General features: G+C 48.0%; 1 protein-coding gene across 1 annotated transcript in view; it reads right to left on the bottom strand.

The window, feature by feature from the left end:
* Positions 1-5,184: 5,184 nt before the first annotated feature.
* The window catches only part of TNFSF10 (TNF superfamily member 10), a 19,609-nt gene continuing 11,542 nt past the window's right edge, over positions 5,185-13,251 (bottom strand). The window contains exons 2-6 of the mRNA XM_085322305.1: positions 10,936-10,966; positions 9,670-9,822; positions 8,640-8,682; positions 8,123-8,239; positions 5,185-7,457 (exon numbers count right to left, since the gene is read on the bottom strand). Coding sequence (XP_085178431.1) covers positions 7,021-7,457; positions 8,123-8,239; positions 8,640-8,682; positions 9,670-9,822; positions 10,936-10,966 — 781 coding nt within the window. The 3' untranslated portion in view covers positions 5,185-7,020. The remainder of the gene's footprint in view (positions 7,458-8,122; positions 8,240-8,639; positions 8,683-9,669; positions 9,823-10,935; positions 10,967-13,251) is intronic.

The following is a 13,251-nucleotide window of genomic DNA, read 5'->3' as shown; positions in this document are numbered from 1 at the left end:
CCTGCCGCCGCGGGCTGCGCATCACCCCCCGCGCGGCGGCCGCCCCCGCGCAGGAGCCCGCCCGGCGCGGAGCGGAGCGGAGCGGAGCGGCGCGGCCGCGCTCCGCCTCTGCGCGGGGGCGGGGGGGGGCGGGCGGGCGCGCAGCGGGGGCGCGGGCAGCCCGCGCTGCCCCGGGCGTTGCGCGGCTCGGCGCGGAGCGCGGCGCCGCGAGCTTTCCCCGGGCGCGGTGCGGGCGCCGGGCGCGCTCCGGCCGCCCCGCGCCCGGCTGCTTCCCCGCTGCCGCCCGCGGCGGGTGCGAAGGGCGGTTCCGCTCTCGCAGCAGCGACGGCTTCGTTTCCTCGGTGCCCAGAGCCCCCTCTCCGTGTGCGGCTGTAACCCTCCGAGGCGCGGCGGGGTCTTCAGGGACGCGCCGTCCTGCCGGACGCCTAGAAACTTAGCGATGGGCGCAGGCAGGTGGGCAGAGCCGCCGCCGTCCCTCCCCTTTCCGCCTCCCGCTGCCGCCCGCGGCGGGCGCCCGGGCCGCGGGGAGGCTGCAGCTCGGCGCGGCTGCGGTCGGCGCCCTCTTCCCCGTCATTTACCTGCGGTTAACCCTGGTTTCGCGGTGCTGCTGCCGCGCCGCGCTCTGCCCTTCCCAGCTGCGCGTCTCCCCCGGCGCAGCCTCCTGCCTGCTGCTGCAGGGTAACGCTGTACCCGAGAAGGGTTAGCTGGGGTGGGAGCAGCCTAAGCCAAGCTCCGGGGCCGGGAAACGGTGCCCAAAACACCTGCAAGGCGGGGGGACCTCTTCCCTCCTTTTCTTTCCAACCGGTCCGTGCAAGGGCGTTGAGGAGGGCATGGCATGGCATGGCATGGCATGGCATGGCATGGCATGGCACAGTCCTCCTTGGCCGCCCCCGAGCTGAACCTCCCAGGGCAGCCGGCTTCGCCCAGCTGGGAGCCGGAGCGTCCTGCTGCTTGCCTCCAGAGGATGGATGCTCTCGCGTACGTGCACGCGCCGCCTGCTACTATTGCTGTTCGATAGCTGCCGAGCTCTACTCGCGGCGGGCGCGTAAGCGCAACGCTGCCTGCGCCTCTCGACGTGCCTCCTCTCCGTGAGCGCGTTCACGGCGCTTTTCACCACGGTGCGAGCGTTAGCCTTAGCGTCTTGTCCCTGCCCCGGCTTGGATGATATATTTTGCAGCTTGGTTGGAGCTAGAATTCCTCATTCCTGTTCTCGAACAGTGAGTCAGTTTTGTAGCAAGTTGCTCAACAGGTGATAAATTTTATGGGGGATGACTACAAATTAATTGCAGCTGAGAAGAGGCTAATATGCTTCCCATTTTGTTTATCCAGCTGCCTGAGTAATTGCTTTACATATTTTCAATGAAAAATCATAGGCTACAGGCCACCAATGTACAGTAATTTCATGTTATAATTTTGTGTCCAATTTAATTTATATCACACTGCATTGTTGTGGAAGAGCTGGAATTGCCTCTGCATTTGCTTTTCATGCTCTGCATTATTATAGAGAATTCTTTCCCTCTTTTTCCTGATATGGCCTCAAACCAGTGGCGTTACCTGCAGGACTTTGATATTTGCTAGAGCAAATGGTCTGCAGCTACAAATGGGACTTTTCTTTGCAACGAGTCTTCATGCTCGTGAAATTTTTCTAGTTTTTACTGTGTTGTATCTTGTCAAAAATGGCCATTTCCTTTTCCCCCAGGAGAGCAAAGCTTGCTTTCCAATCTTCAGAAAAATTTTGACTCCCTACTAAAATAATGCTTGAGCTGAGACGTACGTAGGAAACTCAAGCAGCCAGGAGTGAGGAAGCAGCAGGCCTAGGTGCACCAGACCGAGGTTCTCCTGACGGCTCGGTTTCGCGGCGTTAGGAATTGCGTATTACACTTGCTTCAGTGGGACTTTGGTGTGYTGAATGATGACCCGCGAGGGTGAGAAATTCCAGGCTTGCTTTGAATCCAACCGCATCAATCCCTTCGTTGTTTAAAGGGCAGCCCGACTCGAGGGGTCCTCTGGGTGCCCTTCCTCCGTAGGGCYGGGGCCAGAAACGGGTCGCCTGGGAGAGAGGAGGAAAGCGGTTCCGGTTGTCTGATTSGGTGGCAACTGCAGACCAAACTTTTACTTGGCATTAAAAATGAAGTCGCGCCTCTGCTTCCGATTTGTGAAGGACAGCGGTGGGTAACTTTGTCGTTAGCTGCGATGGGAGATTGCTGCGTGGTCCAGACCGTTAGCGGCCTGCTCGCGGCTGCAAGGGCGGTGCTTTTACGTTGCCTTAACAACAGAGGAGAGCGAAGTTGCTGATGTTACGGGAATGAGAGAAAGAGGCAGAAATTAATCACTTTTTGTTCACAGTTTTGTCCACTAACTAGATGTATGACCAAAACAAACATTTCAGCAACAGCAAAAAAAAATTATAATAGATATTTCCTTTCATGGGACTCCTAAAATATTGGTGCTTCTCTTGTGCAACAGTGAGGCTCTATCGAGCACTAAGAGATAAGGTTGAAGAGTGTTTCTATTTATGATGTTTTGAAATATGTCTCCTATGTTCCACTCTTTCCATTTTCTTTTATCCAATAAAGTTTTAATTCTTGTTTGTATCATTGTTTGTTGTCATGGAAATAGCTGAAGGGTTTGAATATGGAATGATTATGGTTTTATTGTGGAGAGATGAAGGAAGTGGAAAACAGACTTCAAGGGAGAGATCTCCCAGGTAAAAATGATGCATCTCCAACAATTCGGAGAACAGCAAATGCAATTATTTGATTATATCCAGCGGCAGAAGATGTTTTGACTTTTCTTATAAATGTATTTTAAGAACAGAAGGTAGCATCTGGTGTACGCTTTCAAAGGTTACAGTTCAATAAGTATCGCAAGTGAATATTGCTGCTGAAATAGTGGTAATCTAACTTAATCTAAAAAGCAGAATGTGCTCAAATMACATTGTAGTTGTTTATATGGAAGTAAATATCTGCAAGCAGACTTCAAAATAGTGTTAGTAAATTAATCAGCGAGGCTTTGCTCTAATACCACTAGTTGAGAGAGGCATCCTTCTTAGATTTACCTTTTCACCCTGCTTCAGTCTCTTACGCTACCAGGTTGCACYGTTGTATTAACTTCTCTCTTGGTTACCTGTTCACTAAGCAGGGAGAGAACATGGTTCGGTGGTCACGGATCGGTTTGCTCTCAGTTAAAGGTACGTAGAGTTTATTAAATAATTTATAGYGTGAGAGTAACGGAAGGTTTATTCTGCGTTTTTGTGAAGGTCGTTGGACGTTCCTGCTGAATCAGATCCCCAGTTTCAGAGTTAACGTCACYCTGACTGCGGTTCTGGAGGCTGCAGCCCCCTCTCCAGCGACTCGCGGAACAAGGAACTTCATGGCTGAAGAGCTGCACTGACAAGGGATGGAGACGTTCACCTGACTCGTGCGTATTTATTAGTATTGCTCGTGATTTGAGCTGTGCTCGTGCCAGAACATGCAGGATGGGGTTGGAGCATTAATTATTCTTGGCCCTATTTTCTTTTTGATCCTTCTGCCTCTGGTGTTAAATGGCAAGTGTTAATTTGGCTGAATTTGCCAGCAAATACGCAGTTAATCCACTCTGTCTTCACCCCGTAGTTGTATGGGATAAATACAGATGACCTGATACAAACAGAGAATAATACGAGCTGAAGAAGTCATGTCAGACAAAACCAGAAGTATCTCAGAAAGGTATTTGCGTCTTTGGGCTCTGTTGYGTTCAGTTTGCTGGTTTCTAAAAGGCAATTTGAACAACTCTGTGTTCCCTAACGTTTGCTAATGCTCTGAGTGTTATCTGTGTCGTGCGTTTGGTACGRAAGGATTACGTGTGCCAAAGAGAAGGAGTCTGAGTGTGATGGAACAGCCTGCAAGGATGGGAAACCGCTTAAATRACGGGTTTCTGCCCTAAGCTGCAGCTCCATCTACAGCCTTCTTGTCATGGCCCGGTGTCCCAACTTGATGTCACCCCTAAAACTGTCAGCAGAAATTAATGGGAATGTCTCTACAGCTTCTGGTTGCAAACGTCTCAGGAAACCGGTGCTGCAGGGCAGCTGCGTTGCAGYGGTCACGCAGTTACCTACGGTGCCCCGTCCCTCGGAGGACAGCGTGTGACTTCTAACCCCTACCGTAGCGTGCAATTTCAGTCCTTCTATGTGAAGGAAAGGAGAAAAGTTCTGGAGAACAGCATCAAGGATAGTTGTGATGAAAAGGTTATAGACTTTTGTGCAACGATGTATAAAAAGCTCCCAAACTATGAATATTTGGGTCAGACCTAAAGATCATCCAAACCTATTTGCCATTTCTGATACTGAAGGGAGCAAGACACAGTGGAGAGATGAATGAGAATCTTTTCTCAGTATCAGAGATCTTTTTTTTTCTGTTATATTGATCCCTCTATTCAGTCTCTTTAAACCCTAACATTTAGATGTCAGACAAAACCTCAAAATGTGAATCTCAAGATCTCTATGTCTAGTGTATAGCAAAATGCATCCCTGATCCCGTTTGGGCGAGTGAATGCTGCTGTAATACAAACAGGAATAGTGACATTTAGAAAGAGAAGCAAAAAACAGAAATGTGTTTCTATGAAGCAATGAAAGGTGCAGTGAAAGCAAGTTGGCTGATATGCCCTCTCTCCCATGGAAACACCAGAAAAAAGACCTCTCTGCTGAAATAAAAGCACTCTGCGCGGACAGAAAGGGTTTTTTGCTTGTTTTTAAACCTGTGGGCATCCTGCGGTTTGGGGCTGCCGCCGACAGCGCGCCGGTTCCCGCGGGTGCGGGGAGCCGCGCGCAYGGACCTACTCGCCGTGCCTTGAGACGTGCCCACCTATTCCAAATTAAAGCTAACACAAGCCCAGGGGTAAACGTGTTTTAGGTTACTYCTCCATTAGGGAGGCCTTTTGGTAYGTGATTTGCGTGCAGTGCTTAAACCAGCAACGCGGGACCCCCAGTTTACTCCCGCTTCACAAGATCCACGCCAGTGGTCATCGTCAATGCAGTACATCCTCCGCAGCAGTTAGGTAACGGTGAGGATGAGCTGCTCCCATACTAAATAGATTTTCCAGTGTTTTAATGGTTACTGAAGCCCAGAAACGTGAGGGGACACCCAGGRAAGCGCTCAACGTTGGGAGCCACAGAACGACACCAATAATCGCTACAAGACCAAATAATTATTTAGTAAAAATGTTTTATATAAAATATACATACAAAAATTACAAAATTTGTATGTTATTGCAACCCACACCCATGAATAAAAATTTGCTACATTCACCATCTGGCATAAAGAAATGAGATGAAAAGGATGATTCCAGGTGCAAATCTACCAACGGAAGTTGATATATCTTTCTATTCGTCTTCAAATGTGCCCTGTCTGATACCGCTTTACAGTCTCTCTCCAGGATAATATCTGGCACGCATGGCTTTGGATTATTCAGAAATACAATTATTCAGTACGATCACAGTTGGGCTATGCTCTGCATGCAGAGACCAAGAATAGGTGTATTTAGATAAAAAGATAATGCCCGGGAGCATAAATGAGTTGGTGTGATATTACATATTGGGAGTTGAAGACTGACATGAAGCAAAAAAAGCTGTGTGTATTAGGCAGYTTGTCTTAATCTCAGCTCTCAGTTTGGGTAGTTTCCTGCATTTTCACAGTTTCCTCCCAGTCCWTTCTAGCAAAACATGACTACTGGGTTATATAAACCATGTCTCAACTGTATGGAGGGTTTTCATGCTAAGCTGCTACTAATAACTCTGAYTTTTTTTTCACAGTTCAAATGTATTTTTCCTTTCAAATAAGCACTTTTTTTTTTTTTTAAACAATTTAAACTTCTTAATAGACTAAGTTGATCGAGATTTGACGATGTGAGTCAATCCTGTGCTTAGATAAAGCCTGGGCTGCTGGTAAAGATAAGCAGCTGCCAAAGTCTTTTCACCAATACAGGAGGCATTCGKATAGGTAGGGAACGGTTTTTACAACCTAGTCTTTTGTATTGGGGAGACAATTTCTGAATTAAGTGCAGTCCAAAACTGGACTAAACTTTGGTAGAAGTATTTTCAGTTTGGTGCTGAAGTAGAGGATTTGCAGGTGAGCCAAAGCAAAGCACTCCAGTAAACGATGGAGAAAATAGACCACCAGATTTTTCCCGTGGCCTCGTTCCCTTGACTCCAGGTAATGCGTGCAGAGCAGCTATCTTCCTTCCCCCTCCCCATTTTTCTTTTCACTTTCACCTTCTTCTCTTCAGTTTTTGCTAAACCCAGTCAAAATGATGCACGGTGCAATTCAGCATCGCTCCGGCGCTGCTGATATTGCGGAGGTGCTGATCTATGCCAGCTGATTTATCCTGTGGATCTGGCTCACATAGCTCACGCTAGCAAAATTTTTATATATATATATATATACATATATATATACACACACGAAATAGTCCTACTCATACAGTTAACAAATGCAGCGGCTAGTGTAAATTAAAAAAAAAAAAAAACACGTTGACTCCTTCCTGCAAATAAAACGAGGACCAAAACGGCATTACCTAAATTGCAGCTCGCGCTTCGGTGGAGGCAGCTGCGCGCGTCCCCCGGCAAAGGCCGGGCGTCGGGGCGCGTTGCCTCCCGCGGACGGGCCGCTCCGAGCGGCGCTCGCCGTACTGCGCCCGCTTTTCTGCTCAGCCTCCTGCTTCAGGCGGGCTCCTGTTTGCTCGCTTAAGCGCGTATTTAATTTCAAGCGTGTAAAAACCCCGCTTTTAGTCGGGCTCTTCGTGTGCTTAAGATTAATCAGGCGCTTAAGGGCTTTGCTAGCTTAGGCGAAGAGGCGTGTTTGGGATTTCTGGCGGCCTTTTGCTCCCGTAAAAGGGAGGTTCGATCCCGACCCCGGCTCGGCCCCGAGCCCGCCGGGGGCCGCGGGAGCCGGGAGCCCGGGTTGGCTTCTCGCCCCCGATTTTGCAGAATTTTAAGCTGGTCCTAACTAGGCCGAGGGGCTCCTTCGGAGCGCGGCTTCCGCCTTTCTAACTGATCAAAAAGGCTCCGAAAAAACTCGCTTCTTTGTCCATGTCAACTATATCCCCGTTGCTGACGGAGACGAAAATCCTGTCGTCCCTTTTGAGCTGGAAGACGCCCCCCTGGTAGATGGAGTAAAGCCCGTACTCTGCCGCCTTAGACCAGCAGCTCGTTCTGGCGCTTTTCATGAGCAAAATGGGCTCCGGGTAGTTGGTCAGTTTGTAAACGTACTGCACGAGCTGCTTGGGGTTCCTGGTCGGGGCCGGGCCGCCGTCCTCGCTCTCGCGGAAGCGGAAGTACGTCTGCGAGTAGATGTAGTAGAAGCCGGTGCTGGGCATCACCAGCTCRCCGTTTCTCAGCTCCACGTTGTGGAGGAAAGAGTGGCCTTTCCGCGACGACTCCCAGCTGTTTATTTTTTGGCCGCGGCCTCGTCTGGGCGAGGAACCTGTTGGAGGAAAAAAAGAAAAAAAAAATATGAGAGAGAGGGAGAAGGTGGAAAGTCAAAAGCCGGTGAGTAGTTTAGCCTGAGGCTGCGTGCCGGGAGAGAAGGGAGCTGGCTGCTCCCGTCGGCTTCAAAGGCGGCTCATTTGACCAGTCTGTCAAAAATAACGYGGGAATTCGCTATTTTTACTTACAATTTTTGCCCCCTGCCCCAAACAAGCACGTAGCACCGTGCAGYTACTCAGTAGCCCTGCAAAGGGGCAGAAACCCGGGGGAGCCGTTCGCTAACGCGACCTCGACGTCTACGTCTTCCCTGCCCGCGTCTTGCGTTCCCGCTGGGTCTGTCGCCAGAGCAGCCGGCACGAGGACAGCGAACGGCAGGAGAGTAGAGGAAAGCAGAGAGGAAAGCGTAGCATCAGGAAGAGGGGGGTTGTTTGTTTATTTTTTAATGAAGGCGCCAGAAGAAAAGTTAGTGAGGCATCCACGAGCAAACAGGGTTTCTCCGTACGCTGCAAGAACAAGCTGGAAAAAAAAAAGAGATGTTCTGTACGGGACGTTTTGATGCTAACTCCATGCGAGCGTGAAGTGAGCATCGAGCTAGCAAAGAGGGCAGAAACGCCACGATTTTTATCTGTTTTTTGTTTTTGTTTTWAGCAGGTTGCTCCTTACTGTGCGGGGACAGAGAGCTCCTCCTATTGCTGCTCCCGGTGAGGTGCGCTGCTGCGCGGTGGCCGGGACTCAGCGGCGGCTGCTCGGCGGCGCTGGGCAACGTCAGGGCTCTTCCGGCTAAAGGAGGGTGAGAAACGCCGGCTCCGGTTAGGGGCAGGGAGCGCCTGGCGCCTTGTCAACGCGCCCGGCTCGTCTGAGCTTATTTTAAGGGATGCACGTGCCTTTTTCTTAATCGGCTACAGCGTGGACGAGATGGTTTGGGGTAACAAGGCTCTGACTTCTCTTTCTCTCTTGCTCCCTTTGCAATGTCTTTAAATGCCTCTTTGCTTTCCTGTTTCCTTCTCCCCTCCCCAAAATAACCCCCCGTAACAAATCCGCACGCTCCCGCCGAGCGTCTGCGGGCTCCGGCCGGGATGAGCCCCCTGGGGCTGGGCGGCCCAAAAACTGCCCGAGCTGCGACGCGTCAGACCCCGCGAGCAGCCTSTTTTTGCTGCGGTTAATAAAATAACTGTAGTACCGTTGACTGCAGATATGTTTTCCTCGTAGCTTCTTGACATCATCTGTCAACAAACACAGAGAAAAATAATTAGTTTGTCGGCGGAAAGTAATAGATGCAGGAAATGGGCCCTCTTATCCTCAGACTCATGAATAAGTGGCGTTATGAATTTGACCATTAAGCAAATCAAAAAAGCCTGCATCATTAATTCTTTGGTATAAAATATTTCCGTATCTGCCTTTTTTTTTTTTTTTTTTTTTTTAGTAACTAAATATCTGGGAAAACATTTTCAGGAGGGCTCAGCCCAATGGCTGAGTTTCTGCTCCTTTTGGAAACATTGGCCTTGCGCTCTTCTTCTGTAAGTGATGCGGCACGCCAGCATCCACAGGACAACTCTCTGCAACCCCTGGGAGACTGAACTCGGTTTATTTTTCTATCTCTAGTTTGTAAGCCACTGTATCTACACATTAAGCCACTGTATTCCTACACATCCCTTTTTTTAATGTATTTTTATTAGCTTTCCTCAGCAAGAGGGAGACAGTAGAGTTATCAGGTATATATTAGATACGTGAACGTCTGCAAAATAAAGCAATGTTTTCTTCGTGCAGGGCGACAGGACTTCGCTAGCAGAACTTGCACCCAAGCAGCTGAAATCTTTGCCTACGTATTAAATACGGCGTCTATTTGGGGAGGCAAAATTTTCCAGGTAAGCCTCAGCCTGATGCGAACGAGTACGGATGAGGTTTTTATACGCCGGGATTTTGGAGACGCGGACGGGCAGGGGGTGCCCAGCGCCGCTCGCGCGCCCTCCTGCTTCCCTTCCCGCGGCGCGGCGTCTCCTGTGCTCGTGCTGGCGCGTTCCCGAACGGGSAGCGGGTTCTTCCCCTTCAGAAGGGTTTCTCGGCCCGCGCCGTTCCTCCCCGGCTGGTGCCGTGCCTCGGCTGCCGCTCCGCGCCCGCGCGCCCAGCCTGACTTCGCTGCTGGAAGTTAGCTCTCTGAGCTTGAACATCATCAACCCCGCCGCTCTATCAACGTGCGGGTTCCCAAATACCTTTTTAATTAGCTTTCCCAGTTGCCACTTCACTTGCCAGCAGGGATCGGCCTCTCTTTCTTCATTTTCAATTACGTCCAGGTTCTGTATGAAATTTCCGAGTTCTTCCCCGGTGAGACAAGCAATGCCGCTCTTTGAATACGTGTCCTGGAGCTGCGTTGGAAGGGAAAGACAAAATTTTTTGCTTACRGTGTGCTTGCAGACGTTCAGCTGCRRTGTATCTCTAATTCACTGTGCTTAGGAGCACACTTGTTTTTCTTAGCAGCACTTACTAGTATGGTACAAGTTATGATTGTACAGGCGGAATGAGTAACACATCCTGATTTTGCATTTTTATTTAATTACAGCGAGATACCTAATCTGCAAAGAAACACTTACACCATCTCCCCGGACACAGGTTTGGTAAGCAGCACTCCACTAAATAAGCTTTGTGGGAAATTCAATACCTAAATCACAACCTTGCGAACACTTTAGTTTCTCTGATTCTGCCTTAAAATATCTTTTTTGCACAATGGATTTTTCTCCTCAAATTATTGAGGAGGAAATCAAGTATCAGACCTTGAAAGTATTTTCCATTCTGTCTTTTCAGAAAAYGCGCTTCTGATCCAGGCTTTCCTGGAACATATCCGCAGCAGTCTGGGGTCGCTCTGTAGCGATCTGGAAGTCTGTTTAGCCTAATATGCCGCAGCAAAGCCGGCAGCAGAGGCGTTTGGGTTCAGGTCGAATTATAAAGCTGAAGGCTGGTGGCCTGTCCGTGCCCTCCGGGTAAAGGGAGGGCACCTTTTTTCCAGCAGATAAAGAGCAATGAGTTTGTAGAGTGGCAAAATTGCTGTTGACTTCGAGGGGATCTAACTGAAAGCATTTCAGTGATAGCGGAAAAGCTCTCCCAAGCTCTGCTGCCTGTGCAGGGCTAGGCGATGCGCAGGACTCAAGCTGGCGCTGTTGTTTAATGTAAGAGCACGTAAGCTACACTGCCTGGGAGCAAGTGCCAGTGGATTATGAACTCCTGTTTGCTTTGAACTCCGTGGCGCTGCATCAGCTATAAAGGCTGGTTATAAAGACTCGTTACGCAAGCAAAGTACTACACAAACTTTGGAAAGATAGCGGCAATGAACGTGCATTCAGACCGACTTCTTGTTTTAATATTTAAATGTCACTGTTCCTGCGTTAAAAAAGTTTGGTTTGGTTTGCTATACATTAACTCAACATGTACCAGCTTCAGCTGTCCTTAAGCCTGGAGTATTGCRAGCAGCAAACAAGATCTACCTCCTCCTCCTCCTCCTCCACACTTTCCACACTTCATTCTTTTCCTGCCTGTTAGGAAACAAAGGCATCTAGGGTGAGCTTCTGCACTCAGGAAGGATTAGGAGAATCCACCCATATTACACCGCAGTTCTTATCCTGTTTAACAGCAAGCAGTCGATTTGGACAGCAGACTCTGCAGAGCTTAATCGAGCATTTGAAAAGATTTCTGTCCTTTGCAGTCGACCATGCAAAATGCTGCCACCACAATGAGTGTTCATGAAGATTTCYGTATCTTTGCTGACAAAGGCAGCGGTGTATTTAAGTCAGGCTTGTTGTTCTGAGAACTCAAAGTGATAAAAATTGTGTGCTTATTAAGGTACAACTGCACTTAAAGCTAAGGACTTTGATGGATTTAACTACATTAGTTTTTATAACAAGATAGTTTGAAAAAATAGTGTGCAGACCAGACATTACTGTTTATTCTCTTATCAGGTCTGGCAAAGCTCCCCTCTGAGCTTTGCCCTCTCGCCTGGGAGCAAGCAGTACTGCACTTTGCCTTTTGCTTACCAGTCATACTTTCCTCCAAAACAGCTTTATTATACTGTCACTGGAACAGTATTTTGCATCCATTTTGAGATCTGCAGGTGATGCAACCTTGTATCACTGACATCTGGTATAGAGGGACTGGTATTGCTGCTCTCTAGGAAGAGCAGGTAGAGAAACCAAAGCATCAGGGTGCTGCAAGGCTTCTGCATAGCACTGAAATCTCTGCRGTGGAAAGTCCCACAGCAATGCTAACAGAATCTGAACACTCGTAAAGCTTCTCCCTATTCCAGGACTACTACAGGGACTGTGTTTTTAAAAAACGAAGGAAGTCTGAGGGTATTTGCTTTTCAGCTCTGTATCCTGAAGCATAATGAACTTTATTGTGCTCACGTCTCAGCACTTCCTCCCGTAACAAAACTGTGGAAMAAATGGTCATATTTGTAGTTCTGCTCAGATGGCTACAGCTGTAGAGAGAGTTATGCATGTTTTGTTTTGTAAAGATAAAAATATCTGCGTCTGTGCAGCCACAGTAATTTGCTGAAGGTGTAGAAAGGCAGATATTGTGAACAAAGAAGAAAAATGAGCAGACAAAATCACAGTACGTATGTTGAGATTTATCCCAAATTCCCAACAAGAATAATCTGTATTTCTAGATAAGCTTTATACTTCTTTATCAGGCAGAGTACTTAGCTCAGTTGGTTAGAGTGTGGTGCTGCTAATGCCAGCGTYGCAGGTTCAATCCCTGTACGGGCTCTGCTGAGGRTTGGACTAGATGATCTCCAGAGGTCCCTTCCAACCTTGTGATTCTATGTTGATACTACGATCATGCACCAGATGAAGCACTGAAGAATATGTGCTTAAGGCACCCCACATACCACAGAGCCAGCAAGGTCACTTTTTAGCCCACCAGAATTTCAGCATGAGCAGATTTAGTGTTTTAGTGTAAATACAGGCATATTATTCTTCAGAAATAGCTATAGTTTGGGCAAGTACTTTTAGATCTGGTTCTGGTTCAGTTGTATGTAGTTCAGTGAAAGATGAGTGTGGCTACTCCTTCCTTAGACTGGCAAGTTTGTTAGCATGAAGAAAAGGCATGGTATGTAGCTTTTCTACATTACTGATATTATGTAATCTGATTTCATAAAATGATTGTTTCTATGATTCTGTAGTTCCAAAATTTGGGAGGGTCACAGCTATAGACTGAGCAGAAAAAAATCTCTCTTTTGTACACTTTAAAAATGCAAGCATTGACTGCAGGACAATTAACAAGCAAGTTAACATCTGCTTCACAAATGATTTTCACTTCTCAAAAGACTCCCACTTCTGTCAAATTTGCTGTGGGGTAAATGCATGGGAAACAAATAATAGTTTGCGTTTGTGCAATACTTCCTGGAATTGCATAACCATAGCGCACTTACCTACAGGGARGTTTATATCTTTGTGCCCCAGGGAGAGCAGCGTGCTGGTACCAGCGTACAGCAGAGTGGTAAAGTTTAGTTAGGACACTTAGGGAAACYGTGAGCGCTGTGAGCGGGATCTGTATAAAGTTGGACTGCACACACAAAGGCTCACGTGAATCTAAACCAAATGTAAACTTCAGGAAACCCAAAGAACCTAGACTATACAAAGGGTATTTTACAAGTCATGATGCAAAATTCAGTGGTGTTTGCTGTCTGCTTGAAATTCTTTGGGGATTAGTCAGTGTCTTAAAACCGTGTATTTTCCTGAAGGAGCCATTAAAAAAAAAAGAAGAAGAAAAAGAAAAAAGAAAGGAAAGAAAGAAAGAAAGAA

The sequence above is a fragment of the Rhea americana genome, unplaced genomic scaffold (genome assembly GCF_003343005.1).
Source record: "Rhea americana isolate MKP2758 unplaced genomic scaffold, rheAme1 scaffold_76, whole genome shotgun sequence".
Lineage (NCBI taxonomy): Eukaryota > Metazoa > Chordata > Aves > Rheiformes > Rheidae > Rhea > Rhea americana.
Note: the sequence above shows the minus strand (reverse complement) of the source record. Positions and strands in the feature narration are given on the sequence as shown.